This window comes from Opisthocomus hoazin, chromosome Z (assembly GCF_030867145.1).
Source record: "Opisthocomus hoazin isolate bOpiHoa1 chromosome Z, bOpiHoa1.hap1, whole genome shotgun sequence".
In the NCBI taxonomy this organism is placed as follows: domain Eukaryota; kingdom Metazoa; phylum Chordata; class Aves; order Opisthocomiformes; family Opisthocomidae; genus Opisthocomus; species Opisthocomus hoazin.
This window is the reverse complement of record NC_134454.1, coordinates 53,186,402-53,211,649: the sequence shown is the minus strand read 5'-3', so window position 1 is coordinate 53,211,649 and position 25,248 is coordinate 53,186,402. Positions and strand designations below refer to the sequence as shown.

General features: G+C 40.5%; 1 protein-coding gene across 4 annotated transcripts in view; it reads left to right on the top strand.

Annotated features, from left to right (window-relative positions):
• The window catches only part of TRPM3 (transient receptor potential cation channel subfamily M member 3), a 299,284-nt gene that overhangs the window by 260,280 nt on the left and 13,756 nt on the right, over window positions 1-25,248 (top strand). For all 4 annotated transcript variants that reach the window (XM_075410530.1, XM_075410529.1, XM_075410528.1 and 1 more), the window contains 6 exons: window positions 1,593-1,721; window positions 3,855-4,106; window positions 9,880-10,054; window positions 20,174-20,324; window positions 20,876-21,075; window positions 22,279-22,411. In XM_075410530.1, the coding sequence (XP_075266645.1) occupies window positions 1,593-1,721; window positions 3,855-4,106; window positions 9,880-10,054; window positions 20,174-20,324; window positions 20,876-21,075; window positions 22,279-22,411 (1,040 nt within the window). The remainder of the gene's footprint in view (window positions 1-1,592; window positions 1,722-3,854; window positions 4,107-9,879; window positions 10,055-20,173; window positions 20,325-20,875; window positions 21,076-22,278; window positions 22,412-25,248) is intronic.

Below are 25,248 nucleotides of genomic sequence, written 5' to 3'. Positions count from 1 at the left end.
AACCGAGAAGCAAAGACCCCTGACTCAGTTACACTGAGGGTCTTGTGGGTTTTGTCACCTTTGTACCCTTAATGTCCCTATTCTTTTGCCATACTTATTTCAAATGCTCACGAAAGGGTGCTGAGTCAGACCAAATTAATTAGATTTGCTGATAATTAATAATCAATAAGATCAAGAGGAGGTGTTAGGTGACGGTCTCTAGACCTGAGCATTGCAATCCATCATCACACATAAACTGAAAGACACATGAGATCATTTCCTCCTCTGTTTTATGTAGACAAGAAGCAGTGGTTCAACTGGCTGTCTTCTCTGTACTGATAGTTATGGTCAATATAAAGAATTCTCTCAAGTGTCCTTCAAACCAGCAACAGGAAGAAAAGCCAGAACTCTGTGGCTCTTGCGCAGAGAAGAAGTGATGTCCTCTGATAAATACAGCAGGACCATAAACCCTGTTCTGTGAGGTGTTGAACACTGACATAATCCTACCCAAAACCCTCAAGCCCCTCTGTAGTTGTTTCATCGTAAGTCTGACACCAAGTACAAAATAGCTGTCAGTAACATGCATCTGAGAGAGAAAAACTGTTGAAATACGGATGTGTGGAATAACCTTTCTGTCACAGTAACTAAAATGTTTGTGCACAGAACTGAATTATCTTTTCTCTGATTTAAATCTGGCTTAAGATGCGTTTTCTTGTAAGACTGCTGTTTGAAAGGCAAAGTAGACAGGCGGTTGGATTCTTGCCACCACAGACCCCAGCTACAGCCATTCACCCTTGCTACAGTCCATGCTCTGGTGTGACACTCAGGTTTCCCTGAGTTTGATGAACTTGATAATGCAGTTTGCCTGTCATGTCTGGTTTTGACTGACAATTTTATTACATTCAGCATGTTGAAAGAAAGGGAAACGAAACTAAAACATAATCCACACTTTCCACTGTATCAAAAATTAAGCCAGAAGGAAAAGCAAAACAATTATACTTAAAAATTGCAAAAAATGTAAGGCAAATGAATGCATGGCTATGCCTGGCTACTTGCTGCAGCTATTTGATTAGGAGTAGCAGTGTTTTGGGGAGGAATCATGGTATAGGTTAAGTCAGTACTACACTGGGTAGGAAGACCTCTAGCAACACCTAGGACCTTCTGGGCCCCAGGCAAGGATTGTACAAAAAGGATTTGGATGTCCAAGTCACCCTAGACTACGTGAACCGGGAGAAAAAACACAGAGGAGGGCTGTTAGAGGGATAAAGGGTGTTAGAAGCATATGAGGGAGAAATCTTCACACAGGTAACTTTGGTTGTTGGCATAGTGGTACCAGAGTTGCCATCATTTTGGGATAATCCAGGGGAACTGCATTAATACAGTTTTGTTGGGGAGGCAGATCTAGCTGGAGGAGAGGATGTTTGTGCATGTATTTTGCATAAGCCACCATGTATGTAATCTAATGCAAGCTTTTATAGACAACCCAGAACACTGTCTGATTGTTCTTTTGTTTGTTTAACTCTGGTTATAGTGGAATTAGAAATATCAAATCAAGAAACTGGCTCAGTCATATAAATGTAGTGACTATTGGTATTCATTTTGTTTCTTTACAGCTGGCATATATAGGCTACTTGATGCTGTTCAATTATATAGTGTTAGTGAAGATGGATCGCTGGCCATCTACACAGGAATGGATTGTCATCTCATATATTTTCACTCTGGGAATAGAGAAGATGAGAGAGGTAAAATCACCCCAACCAAGAAAGACAGAACAAAAAAATAAATAAGTGTGTTTTTTTTCATTTTAATATCTGTTTTTATTATTTTTCTCAGGATAATTTTTGAGGAACAGGCTTACCATAATATTGCTCTTTTTTGCAGAAGAGCAGATGGATTGTTAAAAACACAGCACCAAAAACTCCATCTTCCTCCATTTAAAAATCAAAAATCTCTCTCTTTCTTTCTCCCACAGAATTTCTCTGTTCAGATTTCTGTGTAATGCACGTTTAATGGCATTCCCAAGTATTGGGGCGATCTTCTCACATATCTCACATATCTGAGTCTAAAGTTCAGCTATATCCCATCAAATGTGGCCTGAAACTGAAGTATGTTTCAGGGAGAGGGAAAGGAGATATGATACAACAAAATGGAGAAGGAGACATGGTGACAGCAGGACAACTGAAAAGCCCATGTTTGAATCCTCACCCCAAACAGAGTTCATTCAATATTTGCAACTGTTCTGTCTGTCCACATATCTCATGCAAAGGCCTTAAATAAAACCAGCCCTAACTGTGGAAAAATTCAGATCCACGTTGAATGTTGCAGCATATTTCTAACAAGATTTCCCCCTTGTATTCTTGAAAATTTTTGCTAATTATGTCAAGCAATAACATCCATCTCCCTAAAGATGCCAAAGCAGACATGCAGCGCAGAGACAGAGCATTTAAGGTGGCACTTAGTCTATAAGCAGAGTGAAGTTGTTCTGCCATCCCCTGCCCCTCATGTTCTTCCCCACTTGCAGCTACGGTTGTGCTCTTTTCACTTGGCCAAATGTGAATTTATTCCACAATGACACCAGAGGCCAAATTCAGCCCTGATGTGAGTGGGTGCGGGTCCCATTGACCGCAGCTGAAACAGCACATTTGCACCCCTGGGCTGAATTTGTTACCATCTACTTTTGTATTTTCTGCAGCAAATGCTTTTGAGAACTGGACAAAAAATGGTCTTGCAACAGCCACTTTGACTTCAACGACAGATTTCAAGCACTGTACAGTAAACTCTACATTATAATTAAAAATAATAGAGGAAAAGACGCTACTTCTGTGTACATATTGAGTGTACATCACTAACCAAAACACAAAGCAAAACAGTGGCAGTAGCCACATGAGGACTCTGCAACACTGATGGAGGCAAAGCACCACTGGCTCAGTAGGTGGGAGGCTGCTGGCAGGAATCGCGTGTGCCATTTTTGTCTTATCATTCACCTCAAATTGTCCTTTCCACAAAAGTTTATCAAGAACATTTGTCGGAATGGATTTGTAAGCAGATGTTGGAGATTGTTCACAGAAGATGAGTCTAAAATTCATTCTGAAAATGAATTATAAGAAAATTATAAGAATGGCATTCAGCTTTTTAAGGAACTGTATGAGTCTGCTCAAATGTTCTCGGGCTAAATATAGAAAACTAAAACAAACAGCTTGTTAACTCACAAAAAGCTAGGAATTACTCATAGAAATCACTTGAGGAATAGTTTCAACAGTAATTCAGGAAAACAATCAAGTCTCCCAAATGATCTTGCAAATAGAATGACGATAAATTCATAAGGTAAGATTAATTATTTTTGTGAATTATATTCGCAGCTGTGGAACTTAATTTCCAAAACCAGGTCCAAGCAGTAGCTAGCATCTCTCTGTATTAAATGCTAAATCCAGATCTTTATGGTTATTAATTATTTCTTGACAGTTTGATACACAATTCAGAATAATTTTCTTTAAATCTACAGCTAATTTAAATGTGAATTTTCTGATGGGATATCTTTCTATATTTCTCCCTCCATTCCAAGACTCTAAGTAGGGTCATTAAATTTGAAAAACAGAAAGTTATACACATATTTCTTCTGATTTCATGGGTATTTTAGAGTGAGTGAGGGTTTCATCATTTTTCTTTTAAGTATCTTGCACATAGATACAGGCTAAGAATGGTTGAAATGGAAGATTTTTTAAAAAAATCAGAAAGTACATGAGATATTTATATCATAGGAGTACATCAGCTTTGCTTTTGGCCTGTGTGGCATACATCTGTTTACTATAGATACTTCTTCAAGCTCAATTTAAGACAGCTCAGCTCATTTCCTCTCCTTGTCCTCTGTCTCTTAGATACTGATGTCAGAGCCTGGGAAACTGTTACAGAAAGTGAAAGTTTGGCTCCAGGAGTACTGGAATGTTACTGATCTCATAGCTATCCTCCTGTTCTCCGTTGGGATGGTGCTCCGTCTGCAAGATCTGCCACTCCGGAGCGATGGCCGAGTGATATACTGTGTTAACATCATTTACTGGTATATACGATTATTAGACATCTTCGGAGTAAACAAGTATTTGGGACCGTATGTTATGATGATTGGGAAAATGGTAAGAGAAATTGGTGTACTCCTTCTGTGTTTTACCAGGATGTTTTTCATTCAGTGTCTTTGGCCAAAGGCATCACTGCAGATTTATCTGTATTTTTTTCGCACATTATCATTTTCACATATGCCGGAATTCAGTGCCTTATTGAATTAAACCTCAGCATAGAGCCCCAGAATTGAGTATTAGACTCTGCCTGTTCTGTTAGATGATGTATTACTTGTCTTTCTCTAAGATCTGTCTTCAACAGCAAAGCCATCCATCCTATACCTCTGTGCCTCATTTGCAGAAAATACAAAGGACAGTAATTATAAACTAGTTGTAAAGGAGAGTGGTTTGTTAAGGTTAAAAAAAAAGTGTTTGGTACCCTGAGACTCTCAAAGACATTGAGTTGTAATAGGTGTAGTATGTTCAAAATTATAGTGCTTATGACTAAGACTGTGACCTTTCCGTAGTTTGCTCCATGTCTATACATTCTTCCATCATTCCTGTTCAGGTGTGTCCTTGTGAGATGAGAAATCCATGGCCATAACTGCAGCCTCTGTCCCCTGGGCGCATCACACGTACAAAACATGTCAGGAGTATGAATAGTTTATGTAACAGCAAATGCATACAGGAGGAACCAAGAGATATTTGCTGCCAGATGTATAATTTTTGACTTTTGACTTTTTCTTTTTACATTTCAGCAGAAATGTTGCATTAAAGCAAAATTATGCTTGTATGAGTTAAGGAAAATGGCTGAGTTTACAGATGCACATGCACATGTCCCTGATATTTGAGGATCTGCACATGTAGTAATATGCATGCTTATGTTTTATATGCATTTATCTAGCCTTTGTTATGTAAATCATGGCTATTGCATGCATTCTAGGGTTTAAGATTTATTTTCTTAAAAGTTAGAATAAAAAACCCTTCAAGCTCACATTCAGTAAAAAAAGTAAACTGAATATTAACGTTTGTAAATACAAATGTTACTGCTGCTTTGTTACTGTCTGATTGCTATGTGGACAATAATCAGCGGGTTCAAATAGGCTGCTGTGTTTGCATTACCATGGTCCTTAAAGAAAAGATCCGGATACCCTTCTTTCTCATCATCATAGGGAAAGGGAACATATGTGAATGCATGGACTACAAACCCTCCTTGATGCTACATTAGTCACAACAAGCTCAGTGATTCTAAGCAGGTATAAAACTGAAATGCAAAATACATGTCCAGTTAGGCCCCCTGCCCAACAGGTGACTGGAGAACCGTTGTCTTGTCCCTTCAGTTTACCAGCTTTCAACTCCAAACCCACAGTAGTGACTTTGACAAAGAAAGAACAGGTTAGTGAAAAAAAACCAAAAGATAGAGGGAAAACACTAAAGAAAGTGGTTATTCAATCCTGCAAACAAGAATGCCAATGGTATCCTGGGGTGCATTAAGAAGAGTGTGGCCAGCAGGTCAAGGGAAGTTCTTCAGTTCTGGTCTCCCCAGTTCAAGAAAGATGAGGAACTACTGGAGAGAGTCCAGCGGAGGGCTATGAGGATGATGAGGGGACCGGAGCATCTCACGTACGAGGAGAAGCTGAGGGAGCTGGGCTTGTTCAGCCTGAAGAAGAGAAGGCTGAGAGGGGACCTTACAAATGCTTACAAATATCTTAAGGGTGGGTGTCAAGAGGATGGGGCCAGACTCTTTTCAGTGGTGCCCAGTGACAGGACAAGGGGCAATGGGCACAAACTGAAGCATGGGAAGTTCCAGCTGAACATGAGGAAGAACTTTTTCACTCTGAGGGTGACGGAGCACTGGAACAGGCTGCCCAGGGAGGCTGTGGATTCTCCTTCTCTGGACATATTCAAGACCCACCTGGACAAGGTCCTGCGCAGCCTGCTGTAGGTGACCCTGCTTTGGCAGGGGGGTTGGACTAGATGACCCACAGAGGTCTCTTCCAATGCTGAACATTCTGTGATTTTGTGATTTTTAAGTGTGTTACCTTCCTTCAAGGAAGCCAGCATGATGTCGGTGGGAGGGATTTTGCAGAGCTGCAGAGTACAGAGGTGTAAACACTCAACATTTCTTGCTGGAGGTGACTGTAAAAGGACAGCAGGACAAGAGAGAGGACCGAAGACCAAAGGGAAAACACTGCATTATATTCTGTTTCTTTCCTGCCCCACCTGGACTGTGTCCCTCCATCAGGGGGTCTGGTTGTCACTGGGGCTTACACAATACACAGTGTATAAAACTCCTGAAAAACAACTACCTGCCTTCTCTGTTGTGTTTTTAACAGGTGCCATGCACAAAAGGTTCCAGAGCTGTGGTGGTAGCAAAGGCAGTCGGAAAACCAGTTCACTAATAAACAGATTGGCCATGAATAACAAACTACTAGTAGCCAGTGTTATGGATGACTGATAGGAGCCCAGCTTTACAAATAGTACAGACGGTGGTTTATTTTTCTCCTAGGGTCAACACAGAAAGGAAGTGGTTGAAATCAGCAAAATAATATTATTTCCATTCCTTTGTCATCCTCATATGTGTACAACAAATTAAACCTCTCTCCACTTTCCATGGAAAACAAATGCAGGAAATTCACTGGCCTCTGTAGGCTCAGCACCCACTCAGAGGGTGTTCAATTTAGCTACCAAAGTGCTCTGGAGGTGTGGGCAACTGTTAAAGAAGGGAAGTTCTTTTATTTTGTGCCTTCCTGTTATTTGATTTTCATACCTCATCCAACTTTCCATGCACTCAGCAACTCTGACACGTCCACTTTGACCACACATTCAATGCCCAACTGGTTTGAGTTACACAAATTTGGCTCTCATATCTATTTTCTGGCCAATTTATTCCCCTGTGTAATGGCCAGCCCATTTACATCATGCGCAGACTTCTCTGGGAGTTGCACCTTCTTGCTCCAGGCTGCAATGGGCTCCCCTGTGTATTTTTGTTTAAATCACATGTCCATTTACCTCCCTGGGTTCTGTCTTTTTCATTTCATGGTCTTGCAAGTACCATTCAGTACTATGGAGAACATCAGGCTGGTTATACGTATTACTACAGAGTAAGCGCATCACCGATATGCAGTTCCTCAACAGACCACACTTGACACCCGAAGTTTTATCCTGAGCTTCTATTGTGAGCGAGTTTTAGACTCAGGAGGAAAAGGATGACTCTAAGGAACTTTCTCTTCATCTGTCTCTACATTGTATCCAACAAAATAGCTGGAATAGGTTTTACCTCTGGGCACTGTGAACTAATATGCAAGAGGAATTAAGCAAGAGGCAGGAATGGGCTTGAGTGGTTTAAAAGCAGTGGGCTAAAGCTAAGGTGAAGATAGGAGGAGGAAGCTGAATGGCCAAGTTTATTACTATCTACTAATTTCTGTAACAGAATATGCTTACTACATGCTTTTCTGATCTCTACACAGTGATAGATTTACTCTGCTTTTATTTGGGAATGAAATGAAATCACTGTGGCATGTCAAGAGAGTCAGGGGTATATCAGTTCCCTTACTGTGCAGGAATGGCTACATTTTCTTAGCTTCTCCGCAAATAAAAAAGGGGGAATGGAGCCAGCTTGTTTATAAAACTGCGCCAACAGTTCCTTTTTTTATCACTTTTTAAAACAGGTAACCAATGAGTTCTTCAGAATGAGTGAAATGGCCATTGCCTTGTTAAAATAGAAAATGTAATTTGACCCTACAGGCCAAAGGGCCTGATACAATTCCCATTAGAATCAGTGGAAACTCACCCATCTATTTCACTGGATTTCAGAGAAGCTACTGGGGTTTTAGAGGATACCCAGCTGAAGGAGGGAAAAGCTAATATGCAGCTTCAATAGGGAATAGCACTGAAAATTTTATTTCTTGCAATACAAGGTCAAACCTGTGTGATTCCCAATCAGAAACACTGGAAGTATTTAAGACCTTGTCTTAAATTGCCACCTAATACTCATTATGTCTATTTGTTTGCATGACATGTTAAAATAGGTATTATATTACATCATATCATGTTATGTCTTTCTACCTGTAACAAAGTTTCATCAGAGAAGAAAGGAGGAACCAGGTTTCATCTCCAAATTCCTTCCCCAAAAGCAGTAAGAACTAAATATAATTATGCAGCTTTCCCATTTCAGGATGCTCTGTGAGGTACAATGATGTGGAATTCCTCTTCAGTCAGGTTTTCTTGAGAGATTAATGCCCCGAGTAACAGAAGAATGTTGGTGATTTACTTGTCTATTTTTTATTTCTTTAAGGCATTTATTTTCCTCTCTCATGTCTGCAGGGTTTTTTCCTTTCTTTCTTGCATTTTTTATGGACCTCAAGATTTTTGTTTTCCCCTGCTTTTTTTCACTTGTCCCCGGTTCCTTCTTTCCAGCTCCTTGTGTCTTTCGTACCAGAGGCCTGGCCTACAGCTATCTTTCTCCTACAGCCTCTCTGTCAGCAAATATGAGAATAACCTTTTTTGTTTGCTCCTCTATATCCCTCTCTTATCTCTGTTAGATACTTTCCCAGTGTTACTTTGACCTCAGGTCTCTCTCTTTGTGCTTTGAGACTGAAGAACCCTCACAGCAATGGCAGATCCATTTGCCGCAAGTCCCCTCTTCCACCAACTGTTGTCGTGGGAGCCGTGCTCTTGAGCTACAGCAGGTCCCCCACAGAGTGAGCGATACGGCCACTGGTTGGGATGCAGGCTGGCTGCACATCTGCCTCACAGGGAAGGCAGAACGCAACTGAGACAGAACATGCAGCAACTGAAAGGATTATAACCCATGAGATTTAGGGGAGTTTTGGGTCAAGTTTTGGACAGAGACAAAAGTGACATCCAAAGCTGTGAAAAACAGCTCTGTCATAACAAGACTTATAACAAAAGACCTATAAGTAAACCCGTAACTAGAGGTTTTAAAGAAGTCTTATCAGTGACCTTAAAGGACTCCAGTTTTTTTCCATTTGTTTTGGGTTATAAAGCATCTCTGCTGTACCTGCTTGATGTCCATCGCTCTGCTTTCTGTATGGTCTTTTCTACCACAGCTCTTCTTCTAATCTTCAGCACTGCCTAGGATTGCTGTCCCACTTTTTCCAGCAACATTTTTAATGGGTAGGCACTGTTTGCAAGCACTAATTAAATTTGTGCATATGTTAATGAGGCCTTCAACAGTGAAGAAGAATAAAGTTGAGTGTCTCTGTTATCTGCTTTGTTTTTTAAATATGGCCTTTGTCAGACTCCCCCACCAAGTTAATTTCTAGTCCAGCCAGTATCACAGCTTTCCTTTCTCACTGGTTACCACCATGATGTCCCTTATGTTGCATTAACAGGCTGTTCTGCCACCCGTTACTCCTTATGTTAGATGCAGCTTCCCTCCTTTGCTCCAAGACAGTGAGTTCCAGTGATTAAAATAATCTGTGTCAGCCCTTTTGTTTTGGTACAGTTGCCACTAGATGTCTATTAACAATACATCATCGCATGACCCTTACCCAGACCAGGCTGCTGATTCCAGTGAACCTTTATTCTTATTTAGGCAACTGATGAGACCAGATGGTATCTTGTATTTTCAAGCCTATTTATAACATTTAAATTGTTCTTAAAAGCAACACTGGCTAAAACCAAGGACACAATAATGCCACTTCTTTGAAAATGAAATTTGTAATGTGTAAAACTGAGAATGGGTTTTCAAAATTTGTTTTTGAAAATTGTGTTTCTAAGATTTACAAGCTTTTTTTGCAGCATATAATAATAGAAATATGGGCAAATAAGTTCCTCTAATTCTTGTCCCTTCTCTCTCTCTCTCTTTTCCTGCTATTACATTCAGATGATAGACATGATGTACTTTGTCATCATCATGTTGGTGGTTCTGATGAGCTTTGGTGTTGCAAGACAGGCTATTCTCTTCCCCAACGAGGAGCCTTCGTGGAAGCTGGCGAAAAACATCTTTTACATGCCTTATTGGATGATCTATGGGGAAGTGTTTGCAGACCAGATAGACCGTAAGCAAGTTTATGATTCTCATACTCCAAAGTCAGGTATCCAACTTTGATCAGATGACGTCCTATTAGATCATATGTGTGTGCTCAATAAATGGCTCAGGATAGAGGAACTCCTGCATCACAGAGAATGGTCACAAAATTATTTTTTAAGCTAATATTGGGGTGTCGGTTTCGGAACATGCTTCTGGCATCACTTTGCAATTATTTAGTCAGAAATCTGTAATGCTGAATTATCTTGCATGTAACGAATGTTGAAGATGGTTCCTTTTTACCAGCTGGGTGGCAGGGATACACTCCCAGGTATTCACCATGAGTTCACTGGTATGCCTGGGGCATAAAAAAGTCACTTCTTTTTTTCTCATCCATTTGTTTGATATTAGACTTAAATACTTTTTACCTAACTTCATACTGAGCATCAAGTCTGATAATACTGGGTTAGACCTTCAGCTCCTGCTCTTCCTGAGGATCTAATCCAATCTGTTTCTTTCTTCTGTTACCTACTCACTGCCACCACCTTTACGCTAAACCATGTGATACAGTTCTTTGGGGACAGTAGATCCATTATTAGAACTTTGCTTTATTCATTTATTTTAAGGCCAGACTGTGCTCACACCAGTGCAAACAGAATGAAAGCCAGTATTTCATATACCATCTCCTCAGGATTCATTTGGCTGGTGATCAGGAAATTGCCAGTTTTCTATTTAAGTTAAACCTCCTGGTGCCACCCAGTGCATTATGCCAAAGGAGAAGGGTGGTCTTGAGAAATGATGTGATAGATGAACAAACTAAGAATCACAAAGAATGTCTCTTCAGCAAACACTGACATGCAGCCGACGTTCATCCTTCCTGCTTAAATATGCGTAAGCCTTGGCAGCATATAGAAGTGAGTATCTTTTCCAGTGGCAGAAGGCATCCATTAAAGCTCTGCTTAGGATATTCTTTTTTTATCCTACATACCACCTTAGTAAAGGGCCGTGTTTTCATAATTTATCTTCTGCTTGTTCAGTATTGACCAAGTTTGAATGGAAAAAAGGTGTTGATTTTTCCTGAGCTGGTTAAGGTAATACATGTACCTGTATCACCAATAATCCCCCCAACTTAATGGAGTTTCAGATGGACAGATGTATACATATCACATGGCAGATTCTTCAGAAGTTCCATGCTCATTTCTTCTTCCTGGTTAGCACCTAATCATTAATGTGGATACAGATGAAACCTCTTTTTTATGTTTACTTCCCCACTTTGTTTACAGAGGAAGCATGGCATGTAACAAACAAACACCTAAAATCACAAAGCTGCTCACTGAGTTTAGCTTTTTACTCGATTCCCTCATTTTTATCATTTTTCTTTTTCTTTTCTTTTTAAAAATCCATTTCATTCCAAAGGCATAATAGCTGGGGGTATAAAAACTCATCTTGCTCCAAAAGCATAATAGAGGGATAAAGGTTTATAACATTAAACTAGTTCTTCCTTCCACAAGCAGAATTCTGTTTGTCCCTCTACAAGTGGCCATTTATTGATGTTGTACTAAGTAACTACCATAGTGCAACAAACATGACAATTGGCTGAATAAAAAGTTCTTGGTATTTTTTTAATGAAGTGCTGATTGTAGTTTAGAACCCCAAAACCTGAGAAACTAAAGTGTCTTTCAATGAAGCATGGTTTTTAAGTATGAGAAGAGGGTGGCAGGCTCCATACCCTTGCCTGAGGATTTAGGGATAATCTTGTGTGTTGTTCAGATGCCCAGCATTTAAACCTTTCAAAAAGGTGCAGTGTAATCATTTGTGAGTCTTAAGGAAAGCAAAATTCCTGATGGTTTCAACTCCAGCTATAAGTGTAGACATGTTGTTGTTCTGTCTGTGTCAAGGAAACTAGGAGTTGTGGCAAAAGTGGTGATGCCAAAATGAATAGCAGCACCTAGTTCCTCCTTCCTGAGAGACAGATGATGCAGGGAATTAGAATCTGCCACTCTTTCAGCACAAAGTATGTGCAATATGTCATGTCTGTCTGAGGCTCAGTTGTCTCAAAAGTGTTACCTCTGGAATAGACTGGGAGCATGAGCAAATGGTTGGTGATGTTGTTATACAATCAAAATTCCCTGATTGGCACCCAAAAGGTTTTACTAGTATACTTACATTTTTTCACTATTTCAAAATCTGTTGTTATATATATTTTCCAAATTGTTCTAAGCTAAATCAGCCACTGTATTCATGTTAGAGTACTACAGTGTTTGTACTTTCTCAAATAAGATAAACATCTTCTAAAACTGTAATGCTACATTTAAAGTGCAATTGAACTTTATAGCTTTGAGCAGATTTTTTTTGTTACTATTATTTTAGCAAATGAAAAGGGTTTCTTTGTGGTTTTCTTTATATTTTGGTGTTTAATATTGCAACATTATTTGCAAGTTTGTGACTCAGCAAAAGTGCTGATCTGCTTCTGGAGATTATCCTAGTGTCTGAGAAATGTACAAACAAAGTATGTTACTCTAAAATTTCTAACTTACTTTTCTTTTTTTTTTTTCTTTCATTTTCTGTTGATTTGTGAAGCATGCCATTAAGGCTGACCAGATACAGTGTCTGGATCCATCTCATCAGCTGGCAGCCTGTCCATCCAGTGGGTCTGCTCTGATTTTTATCTCAACACCGCACTGTTAAAACACTAGCTAAATGCCTCGCTCTAAAATAATTCATGTCATATACATTTACATTTTTTACCCATGATTTCTGTATTCATTTCATTTTTTAAATACGTATGTTAACTGGAGTGTGCATTTAGTGTCCTGTTGGCATGTGATCTCATCCTCAACTCAAAAGTGGGGACAAAACTATATCCTCACTTCTGGGAGTATGAATACACTATTCAGTAGTGTTGTTTATTATCAGTGATGTACCTGAATACAACATTCCTATAAATTCCTACCAATCAATTAAGGGGGAGGGGAGGGTGTGTGGAATAACCGAAGTAGAACTCTTCGAACTGTGTTCAAATTCTCAGGTAAATTCAATAAAAAGAGCAAAACCAGTCTCAAAGTGGTTCCTCTCAGACTGACAGTTCTTCACAGCTGCATTATCTCGGGGAGGAGGGGAGGTCTGGGAACCGGTGATGGTATATATGCAACTGTCTCTTCCAGGCTGTCTTTCCTAATCCAGCTGAGCCTTGTGCTGCCGGATGGGATCCATGGGGCAGCAGCCAGCTGCTTAGCTGCTTTAGTGAATGCCTGTCTGGAAGGAAATCCACAAACGCTGTAAAATCTTCTCCTCAGTTGACCTCACACAGTTGTGACATGCAAAGAACGTTGTTTTCAGTTTACCAAGCTATCTGCCTCTCCAGAATACCATGGATACAGAAGTACTTAAAAATGCTGAAGAAGAAAGGATTATTCAGGGAGTGAGTTTGCTTGGTGAAAAATGTAGATAGATGACATAAGAGGCAACTTGAGAAAATGCAGCCACCTGTAGAAAATCAGCATCAGACCTCACATTTTTCTATATTCAGAAGGCAAAGCAACTGAGAGTGCTGTTAGCCAATATGGGTTTGGGTTTTTTGGTTTGGGCTGTTTTTGAGACTTGCCTGGTGTCTCACATGTCAGATTTGCATCTGGATTTTCTTTCCAGCTGACACTATTTCAAGTGCCATCTGGAATCTGAAGATCAGTCTGAGTTGTGTTTGTTCCATGTGCCTACTCCCTTACTGGAAAAACCTACATAGTTTAAGAGAAAAAGACGAGGCCTCCTTCTCTTTCACTTATCTTGGAGGAATGTCAAGTAACAAGAATACAGTTGTTTCAGAAGATGAGAGATTATTATACACAGGTTTTAACTATCCAATGAACTTAAGAGGAAAGTATAATTACTACCAAAGACTGTTTTTTATATTCTTTAGATTTCTTAGTCTATTAGATTTATTTATTTTTAAAAGTTCTTGAAGGTGTCTTAGTATAAATGAATATTTTATACTAAATTCTATACGATGCTTTTCATGTCTCTGTAGGAGCTTCCTGTAAGAGCTGTCATTTGCGTGGATCATTCTGGAATTCGAACAAATAGAGCAGCTTTGCACAAAACAGAATAAACCACACCTGTGCACTTTTTTTGCCTTTTTTTTTGTCATCTTGTATTGCAGCTCTGCAGCACAGGGAGTATTTTTAGCATTGTTAGACAAAGGCAGAGGATAAAATTTGTGCACAGCCTACACACCATTTTGAAAGTAGTAGCAGTGAGAGTACTCAACATGGATTCACCAAGGGCAAATCATGCTTGACCAATCTGACAGCTTTAATGATGGCATGACTGGCTGGGTAGATGAGGGGAGAGCAGTGGATGTTGTCTACTGCGACTTCAGCAAGGCTTTCGACGCTGTCTCCCATAACAACCTAATAGGCAACCTAAGGAAGTGTGGGCTGGAGGAGTAGTCGGTGAGGTTCACTGAGAACTGGCTGAATGGCAGAGCTCAGAGTGCTGTCATCGGCGGCGATGAGTCTAGTTGGAGGACTGTAACCCCCCCAGGGGTCAATACTTTGCCCAGTCTTATTCAACTTATTCATCAATGACTTGGATGAAGACTTAGAATGTACCCTCAGCAAGTTTGCAGATAACACAAAACTGGGAGGAGTGGTGGATACACCAGAAGGCTGTGCTGCCATTCAGCGAGACCTGGGCAGGCTGGAAAGTTGGGCAGAGAGGAACCTGGATGAAATCCAACAAGGGCAAGTACAGGGTCCTGCACCTGGGGAGGAACAACCCCATGCACCAGTACAGGCTTGGGGTGGACCTGCTGGAGAGCAGCTCTGCAGAGAGGGACCTGGTTGTCCTGGTGGAAAACAGGTTAACCATGAGCCAGCAGTGTGCCCTGGCTGCCAAGAAGGCCAATGGGATCCTGGGATGCATTAAGAAGAGTGTGGCCAGCAGGTCAAGGGAGGTTCTCCTTCCCCTCTACTCTGCCCTAGTGAGGCCCCATCTGGAGTACTCTGTCCAGTTCTGGGCTCCCCACTTCAAGAAAGATGAGGAGCTACTGGAGAGTGTCCAGCCAAGGGCTACGAGGATGATCAGGGGACTGGAGCATCTCTCCTATGAGGAGAGGCTGAGGGAGCTGGGCTTGTTTAGCCTGAAGAACAGAAGGCTGAGAGGGGACCTTATAAATGCCTACAAATATCTTAAGGGTGGGTCTCAAGAGGATGGGGCCAGACTCTTTTCAGTGGTGCCCAGTGACAGGACAAGGGGCAATGGGCACAAACTGAAGCATGGGAAGTTCCAGCTGAACATGAGGAAGAACTTCTTCACTCTGAGGGTGACGGAGCACTGGAACAGGCTGCCCAGGGAGGCTGTGGATTCTCCTTCTCTGGACATATTCGAGACCCACCTGGACAAGGTCCTGTGCAGCCTGCTGTAGGTGACCCTGCTTTGGCAGGGGGGTTGGACTAGATGACCACAGAGCTCCCTTGCAACCCCTACCACTCTGTGATTTTGTGATTCTATGAAGTCTCTCTGACTTGAGTTCCAATAGTATTCCCCTTCCTAGCACTCTCTGTGGCTGTATTTTGCATTCCATTTGTATGGATATTTTTAATGTGAGCGGGAGTAGGAGGGAGAAAGAACTAGAGAGAAAAAGAAAAATACAGGGATTTGCTATAATAATAATCATATAAATTATTATTAAAAATACCAGCAGATTGGAGAGACATTTCAAAGTCATTTTTGGAGTGGCTGATGGCAAGAAGCAATATGTAAGGTCATGGTGCTGTAGTTAAAGCAACTTTTTTGAAGTAATGAAACACTGTTCAATTCCCTCGGTGTTTCTGTTGATGAACAGAGCAATGGTGTGAGATTCAGAGTTCCCAGTGTTCAGTATTTCTCTGTCAGTGAAGGAGTGGACAGCTCTAGGGAGCTTGCTTAGCTTTTTTTTCAGTGTTTACCAGCCTGGTAAGCTGGTAAGGTTGCTTAGACATTGGATTAAAAAATTATAAAATGCTTTCACATCTTTAGGGTTCAGTGCTGATCAAAACCGGAAGGTGCCTATATACTCATAAACAGGGTGATGAAAGTGCATTTCAAATGTCCAGACTTGAAGAGAAAAAAAAAAAATAGATGGGTTGATTTGTTAGTAATACACATTTATTGGTTTCCTTATTCTTTAGAATTGTGATCATATGAACCCATTCCACAGTTTCTTGTGATTTCAGACAAATTGACTTGTATTGTAAAGATGGTATCCATTTTTACATGAGAAGTTTTCATCAAAGGCAAAAAGCTATTTGATAGCAAAGCTGTTCAATTATGCACTTTCCTCTCTACATTATTTCCCACAACTACATTGGAAAGGTGCAGCTGGAGGAAGAGTTGTGATGCAGAAATTTGCAAGTGTTGTTTCCCGAGTCCTCCACCCAACACACAGTAAAAAAGAGCAGTGCCCATGTCATGACGGTAATTACAGCAGGGAAACCAATTCTTCCCAAGCTCTGCCACCACTTTATGCCTCAAAACGCACAGACGCGTGGGTTATGGCTGTTCTTTTCACAGTTATTTGCTGGCCAGGAAAGAGGAAGGGTTAGGTATGTAGCAGGAAAGACCCATACAGGAAACAGTAAATGGGAGCTAGGAATGAAAAATAAGTGTGGGAGGAGATTTGAAAAAGGGAACAAGAGATGCAAAACATATGTACATCCACAGATGTCAGCGTGCAATATTTGAAAGCTGAGTGAAGTTAGTGCATGTAATTGAAATTAAAACTCCAGCCATTTATTATTTTCTAAAGCCTGAGTTCAGGACTTAATGTCTACCCTTTATCCACCCTTTATGCCTGTAGGTATCAGATTGATTGGGTTTTTTCAGTTACCTGAAATAGACATATAGTTATACTACCAGAATGTGCTTCAGCAAAACATTATTCAGTAGAGTTAAGTACTCCATGTATTTTTTCTTAAAGCAAGGCTGTAATGCAAGAAGATAAGTATGTTTTCATACATGTTAAAACTGTGCTTTGAAAAGGTTTGTTATCACAATATGTTACTGCACATACTACAAAAATTACTGCATTTCTCCAAACATAATTAAAATGGTCAAAGCGTGTTACACATGAAAGGCAGGTGCAGATCCCTCGGGGACAAGGCACAGCGCTCAGCAAGTGAACGCTTTGGCTCTATGCGAAGCGTAGTGTTACCATGGTGGGATCCCCAGGCCACCAGTGCTGCTCAGATGGGGACTGGACGCAGTGGAGCCCAGCTTAGGAGTGCGGCTCAAGGGAAGGCACCGCAGGGGTGGGCAATAAGACGTGCCCTGATTAACATCTCATGCATATGCACTGTCCTGTTTTGCTCATTAGCGAACTCACTGATGTAATGCAGATGCTGCTGTCTTAGTTCTGAGATCCACAGCCGGCCGTCACGTTGAAGCCATGCAGGGCTATGTGCAGACAGGGTGGGGAGAGTGAACTACCCCAGCTAACTGTAACAAGAAGATCAAACGCGCATGGGACTCTACATACTGGGATGGAGGAGGTGAACTGTCCTAGGTTACCGTAACAAAGTCTTCTCAAATCCTACAAACAGAATTCTAATTTCTTTAATGTAAACAAATATCTTCATTATCTGAAAAGAATATCATTGCTACTTTTAGCCTCCTGACAGAGTCCTCTGTCCTTTTTCACAGAGAGACAAATTTCTGTTCCCAGTTTCCTGGGAGTAATTGTTTAAAACAGACAGTTTATTTAATAGCAGGAAAAAAATCCTATAAAGTTATTGTTGTAGTTTAAAGATGGAAGATGTTCAGTGATGTGCAGTGGAACACGGGCATCTGTATTTTGGACACATCATACATTTTCTCATGCAGCTGAAGATGTGAAGATTAAGTGGTGGCTCAGTTCTCCATAAAATACAGCATGAGATCAGTATTCCTTTGTTATTTAAAACTGTTCCTGCAATAGAACATGCAAAAGAGAAAAACATCTGCAAACCTTCAGGACAAGCCAAATATCTATGGGTGTATAGAATAGACTTGTCAACTTGTCTTTGTAGGAAGTCTAATTTGACCATCACTGTGTGTCATAAACCAGCAGGGATGCATTAATGGTATTCTAAATGCTGTGTTGTAGGAAATTAAGCTGGAGAAATCATCTTTGTCTTGGTAGTTGTCAAAGCTGATTTTTCTCTTAGATTAAATTATCTTTTTTAATAGAAAAAATGGAATAATAGGATTGTTACCAGACTTTGAGCTGAGTTTTTTATCTCATTGATCTAAAATTTAAAATATGTTTTGCACCAATTTCTCTCATTGCTACAAAAGACATCACTTCTTCCGTTCTTCAGCACAAAAAAGAACAACAGGTTACATCAACTGATAGAGTGGTTGTTCCGTTACTGGTGAAATCATGATGAGATTTGGTTCTGTGTTGTGCTGGACTTGGCAGCTCTGAATCAACGTGTGAGCTAATTAGTGCTTCCACACAAACAGAAATGTAAGTCTCACACCGAGTACTGATACCATGAGGTGTCAATGTACCAGTTTCTGGTGGGTGAAGGCTGAATGCACATAGCCTCGCACTTACAGCAGCTCACAGATGGCATTTTGAACATCTAAGTGTGGGAAGCATGAAATCAGCACTAACGTAAAATGATCTGCAAGGTGGTGCTTTCTGAGAGATAAATTGTGTACTCTCAGCCTGTTCCAGTAATAAAATGTGTTTTTGTAAGTAGGAAGGACTAGTGACACCATGGGTCCAGACACAACAGAGCTCCTTGTAGAAGTAGTATTGCTTGTATTTGGCTTTGCCATTTCTTTTTCCATGAGTTGAATATTTGTGAGAGTTCTTGTCTGAAGCTGATGTGTCATATACTCCTCAGTCTTATATGGCTATAATATTTCTGTATGAAATGGCCTCACAGCTATATGTAGTACTCAAAACCAAGTGCCCAAATCACACGTAGTACCATAGGATTGCCAGTGCAGACACCCACAGTTGAATCCCATGCACTGTGAACCAAGTTCAGAAGGACCCTTTTGAGAAGTAATAGTTGGTATTGGAAATCATGGATTTGTTGACATGTGGTGGAATTTCACAAAACATGTGACATTGGCAAACTTTATTGTCCCTGAAGTCAGAGGCAAACTCTCATTGATATCAGCAGGAACTGAGCTAGTACTGAACAGTATGAAAATTCCTCACTGAAACTTCTTTTTGATGGGGACGAGGGGAAGCTAGCTGTAGTGCTGTGCAAAATTTACTAAGATAGTTTGTATACATAAGCTGCTGTTTCAATTATTTTCTTGAAGAGCTGATTACACAGGGGCTTAGGGCCACTAGGACTGAGGCTTAAAAGACATAAACTGAATCCATGCTTGCAAATGCAGATCTCCCACCACAGCACATGAAGGCATGCAAAAAAATAAGCAAGGAAAACTATTTCACAGTGTTTTCTCTCCCCTTGCTTCAGTTCTACAACTTTAATACTGAGAACGTTTTTGTTCCAAAGCATTCAGTGAAGAAACAGGTGGCAACTCTGCTGCCTACGTGTCCCTTTACCTGGTGCAGTAAAGACCTGATATCTCCCCCACAGTTTCTAGGCATGTAGTCAAAAGCCCTGAATAGCAGAGGGTCATTATAAGTATGTCCCAGCAGGGTGAGGGGCAATGCAGTGCACAGCAATAAATGTCTACACTTTAATTTACTTTCATGTACTTCTTTTTCCTTATGATACTTATCACATCCTTCTCTGTCAACCAAAAAAGATGAAGCTTTCACCTTTAAAAAAAATAATACTTAAGCTTTCTTCTGTGATTAAACATTTTGATCGTTTTATTTGCATGGCCACTACATTGCTACCAATGTGCCATGATATTTTAGCTGTACACAACCAGGCAGGTTATTCACACCAGCCATGTCTCCTGCAATTTCTGAGGGGAATATCTTGCTATTCATGGCAAATAACACACAATAACAAGAACTGCAGCTTGTAAAATCTGTGAAAGCAAGTGCAGATTTCTTGTGGGGAGCATCAGTGCCACTGTTATTTGAAATATATTGCTTTGGCAGGCAGGCCTTTATAAATATTTAAATATTTCTGTAAAAGCACTGAAAAAATAAGATTCATTCCTGTTTTGCATTTTTTTGCATTTTTGTTCCCAGCTCCTTGTGGTCAAAATGAAACCAGAGAAGATGGCAAAATAATCCAGCTGCCTCCCTGCAAGACAGGAGCATGGATTGTTCCTGCCATCATGGCCTGTTACCTTTTGGTTGCAAACATCCTTCTGGTGAACCTCCTTATTGCCGTTTTCAAGTGAGTGACACATGGCAAAATATGAACTTGGGGGGGGGATGGACATTTTTCACAGCCTAAGAAGGCTGCTAAGCTGGAGACTTTGGCTGAGAGCCATTTTCAGAGGATGTAAAGGTGAAAAGGAAAGAGGCAGTGGTTTGTCTCCAGGGAATAAGGGAAATGCCAAGTTCTTCATATTGTCTTATTTGCCAGGACAGACACGTGATGAGAATTGGGGTAGAGAAGCCAAAAAATTTAAAGTTTAGTTATGGCATCATTTACTCCTGTTACAGAAAACAAGAATAAAAATACTTTCCTGTCTCATTGAGTTGTTGTAAGACTCAGTGATTGTACAGAGCAGACAGACACGGTAGTAAGAAATGGCTGACTCCCACTGTGCCTTGCTGAAGCACAAACTTGTTCATTTCTTTTGTTCTTCATCCTCTTTTTGTGACAAGGGAACATTTTCACTATTGGTGAGACGTGTCCAGTCAAGGTGCTGTCATATCATCTTTGGCAAAGTATCCAAAACCATTTCAGTCTGATGTTATTTTCCTCTTCTTGCCTTCTAGCAATACATTTTTTGAAGTCAAATCCATATCCAACCAAGTATGGAAGTTTCAAAGATACCAGCTAATCATGACATTTCACGAAAGACCTGTTCTCCCACCGCCTCTGATCATTTTCAGCCATATGACTATGATATTCCAACACCTCTGCTGCAGATGGAGGAAGCATGAAAGCGACCCAGATGAGAGAGACTATGGATTAAGTAAGCCTTAGTCAATTTACAGAGCGGGATTTTCCAATGTCCTTGGTAATATCTAGCGTTTGATATGAATGTAGGCTAAGTCCAGCACCTTGATAACCTTTCCAGCAGAGAACTACTTTTAACTGCAAAAATTTTACCTGAATCGGTTAGTTTTACCTGCATTGCCCAACCCTTAGTTCTCCTCAGAGTGTTAATGAGGCTATGTTTTTCTGGGATTTTTGGGCGTTGTTTCCCCCTTTGTTCCTTCAAAGCAAAAGGGTTTCTTTTGCTCTTGGTAGAGGTCTGTTACTGCTGAAATTCTTCTCACAGTCCATCACACTTCCAGATCTCAGTTTTATTTCTTCAAATACAGAGAAAGCATTCCTACTTTTTGAGCAAACAGCACATACTTCCCCCAAACACACTTTTTGCCTAGATAAGCTGAGACATGGTAAGAAGTAATTATTTTGTAGACACGTGTTCTCCCTTTGACACTGACTCAAATTGAAGGAGTAGTTTCTCCAGACACTTTAGTATGAACTCCCATAAGCATGATGGAAAACCTGTCAGATTATTTTGATAACACTTTCTCTCTGCTTCTCTATCTAGTTCTTCAAAGTAGATCTCCACCTTCCCCAATGTATATGCCAGAGGCAGGGAGCGAAGGGATGTTCATCCCTTCCCAACATTAGCCCATGCCACAACCCACCTCTCAATGAGGAGGGAGCTGGAGACGTGTGGTGGCACTGGAGATGCAAGTGCAACCAGACTGCTCCCCTCCCACTCACATCACACTGTCTACCACAGCTCTTGCTGCTGCCTGCAGATACCAGCTCTTGCCATGTCAGATAGACCCTCTATACACTCAGACTCCTTTCTCGCAGTCTGCTAATTTGATTGTATTTGTATTAGGTTACAGGTGGGCTTTGGCTCCCAGCATCTCTCCAGAACCTGACCAGCAGCTGTGTTTAGGTCTCATGCAATCAAAACACATTCATGTTTTCTCAGCATTTGCCTGCTTAAGTGTTTCTTTCTCCAGAATCATATATAATTGAAGCCACTAATGTGGTAATTAGCTGCGTCTATCTGCTTTCATACCAAAATGCCAGATAAATTTGAAGCCTGCTTTTGAAAGCTTAGTCCATGAATTCCAAAGTAAGAAGAATGTAGTCAATTTCACGTGTTAATCTTTACCAAATTCACCTTTTTCCATTGTTTCCACAGAACTTTTCATAACTGAGGATGAACTGAAAAAAGTCCATGATTTTGAAGAGCAGTGCATAGAAGAATATTTTAGAGAAAAGGATGACAGATTCAATTCCTCCAATGATGAAAGAATCCGTGTCACTTCAGAAAGGTGCACTTTTTTTCTTTATTCTCTCATAAGTTGACCTGGAAATGCATTTCTGTTTCCATTCTCACCCTTCCTTTCTTTTTCTTGGAAAGAGAAACATCTGAGGTACTCTTTAATAAGTCTTAACTAAAATGTAGAGTGACAAAAGGTAGTGAATTTCTTTTCTATTTTTTTCTTTTTTGCTAAAGCAGATGTTCCTCAAAGTTTTGAAAACATGGATCTTTTAACCAGTTGTATTAGGGCACAACTGGCGTAGTGAGAAACATAAATTATTTTCGTATTTCAGTTCTTAAAGCAGAACTTTAGGGCACAAGTGGTCAGAACACAGTGGGAGAGTAAATGAGAGCTCCCCAATGAAAATTACAGCTTCAGCACTGGCCTGCTATGTATTCAGTTAAAGAGCAATCCTTGTTTCGGGATGTCCTTCCTAGGTAAGCTAGTTTCGTTGAGAGCAACAGGGATCTTGCCATTAATTCGAAAGGAACTAGACATTTCGCCTACAGCATTGAAATGCACAGAGGACAAATACGTTAAGTTAGTGGAAGTTGCCCATCTTCAAATTCATCAATCCTAAAAATTCATAAATCAGTTCACCTGCTGAGGTGCTTATATGCTTTCATCACACAGCAGCTGAGCAACAGAGTTTGGGTTTTGATTCATATCATGGTTGCCAATAAATACTTTAAGGCAACACCCTGTCAGATATTCTTAAAAATTATGAACCACTGAATACTCCATTCCCTGAATACTCCACTTCAACTTGTATAACAGAGGCCAGATGAGTTGTCATTGTAGTTGGTTACACAGATAGAACACTCTTCTCCTCACACATAATCTTCTAGCACTGCCTTTGATGCAGCTATGCCTAAAATATGTTTCCTGTAGACAAGAAAACATGCTTTTAATTTGGTTTTGAAATAAATCTATCCCAGAGCAGGATTAGCAGATATAATATCATTTAATCATCTGCATTACTGAAAACAGCACTCCTAAAACATATGTTTCAGAAAAGGGTATTAGAGGGGAAGTATGGTAAGGCATGGAATGGCTTCCTTGTAAAGAATTGCCAAGAAATGCAGCTCTGCTTGGTCCAGAAGAGATAAATGAGGAATGAAATTACAGAGGTCTGTATAATTATGAGTGCAAGGAGGGGGTGAGTAGAAATCAATTTTTTGCTATCTCTCCCAGAAAAAGATATAGGGAAGGAACAGATTAATCTAGCAGAAGCCCATGTTCAAAATAAACAGAAATAGGTGATTTTTTCATGCAGTTAGTAGTGGAGCAGAGCAAATTCTTGAAAGCTGATGAGGTCTAAAAGAAGCTGATGATATCAACTAAAAGTCTCCATGGGTTCGAATGGAGACAAGCTTATGGAACAGAAATCCAGTAAGGACTGCTAAATACAAGGATATCATATTGAGGCCATGAAGTTCCTGAGCAGAAAATGTTAAGAGACTGGAGAATATAAGGGTAGAAGATTTACATATGCTTCAAAGTAAGATAGTGGGCTAAATTTATCTATGGTCCAACTGAGTACCTTTTTTCCTTGTGTTCTGATGATCCAATGGTCAGAGAACTAACATGAAAATCACAGATGAAGGTTCAAATCTCTGTTGGGGCATAGCTTTCATTTTGGTGGCCAGGGAAAGAAGAGGTATGTTTGAAGCCTCTGTAAATGAGAATTAATCCAGCTGGGACCTCTCCTACATTAGGCAAGTGCTCTAAGTCCTTGAAAATGAATACACAACAGTCTGCCTTTGCCTCTGCGCTGGCCCTGTGTTATAGCAAAAGAGCCCTCATCTCTGTTATTTTAAATGAACAGCTTAAAGCACCTTATTCCAGAAGAGAGTTCATGATCATGAACCCTAAATGAAGACACCCATCTGAGCCCCACAGAGATATAATGCTTTGTAAATCCACTTACCTTACCCAATAGTGCAATGTGAAAACCAGCATGCCCCAGGTCTGTAAGGGAGATCTAGGTAGCCATGCCATGGGGTACAGAAGCCACTCCGGGGCCCAAGCACACTACTAGGGCTTGCAGTAATGAAATCCCAGATGAACGCAGCTCTTATAATAGCTCACTTCTTTCCTTGCCAAACCCAATGCAATGCTCTAACACACAAGGCAAGTGCAAATACTTAAAGATCTGAGGAATACTTTAAAGTTGTTTGAGGAATCAGGGCTATCTAAATATCTTAAATAACATACATTTTAAAAACTGGATGCCCACATCTGTCATTTTGCCTGCAATTATGGCCAGGGAAGTATCCCTTGAAGTGTTCTTAATCTAAAACATCAAACTTCTTTTTTTCTAACCTGTGGAACATTCAAATATTTAAAATCTAGATTTGCACTTTATGGTTTCTATATAAAACTGTCTTTGTACAATTAACAAGATATAAAGCAAAGAAAATGATGCAAAACTACAGTGTTGCCCTTCCAATGTCCAGTCATTAGCCTGTAGTAGTAGACCAAGCACAGTACCTACATTATAGCCATGAGCTTAATCATTTGTCCAATTAACTCAGCTTTGCATGGCATAAAATTGAACCAGAAAGCCCTGAAAATGTGAGTGAAGTTCCCTCAGAAGAACTTCCATTTGCAGGAAGCTGAGGATGCTCTTAGGCTCAAGGAGAAGGAAGGGCTGGGACAAGCCCTGTGTGATGTACCTGCTCCTGGACTGCTCACTGCCTTCCTTCTCCTCCACACATCTGTGATACACTCACCTGTTGCTTGAGCAGCTCCTACTCACATCTAGATTTATCAGAGTGCTCCAGGTCCTGCTTGGAGGAAGAACAGCTGCAGATCGTAGGTGCACAGCCCCGTACACCTGGAAG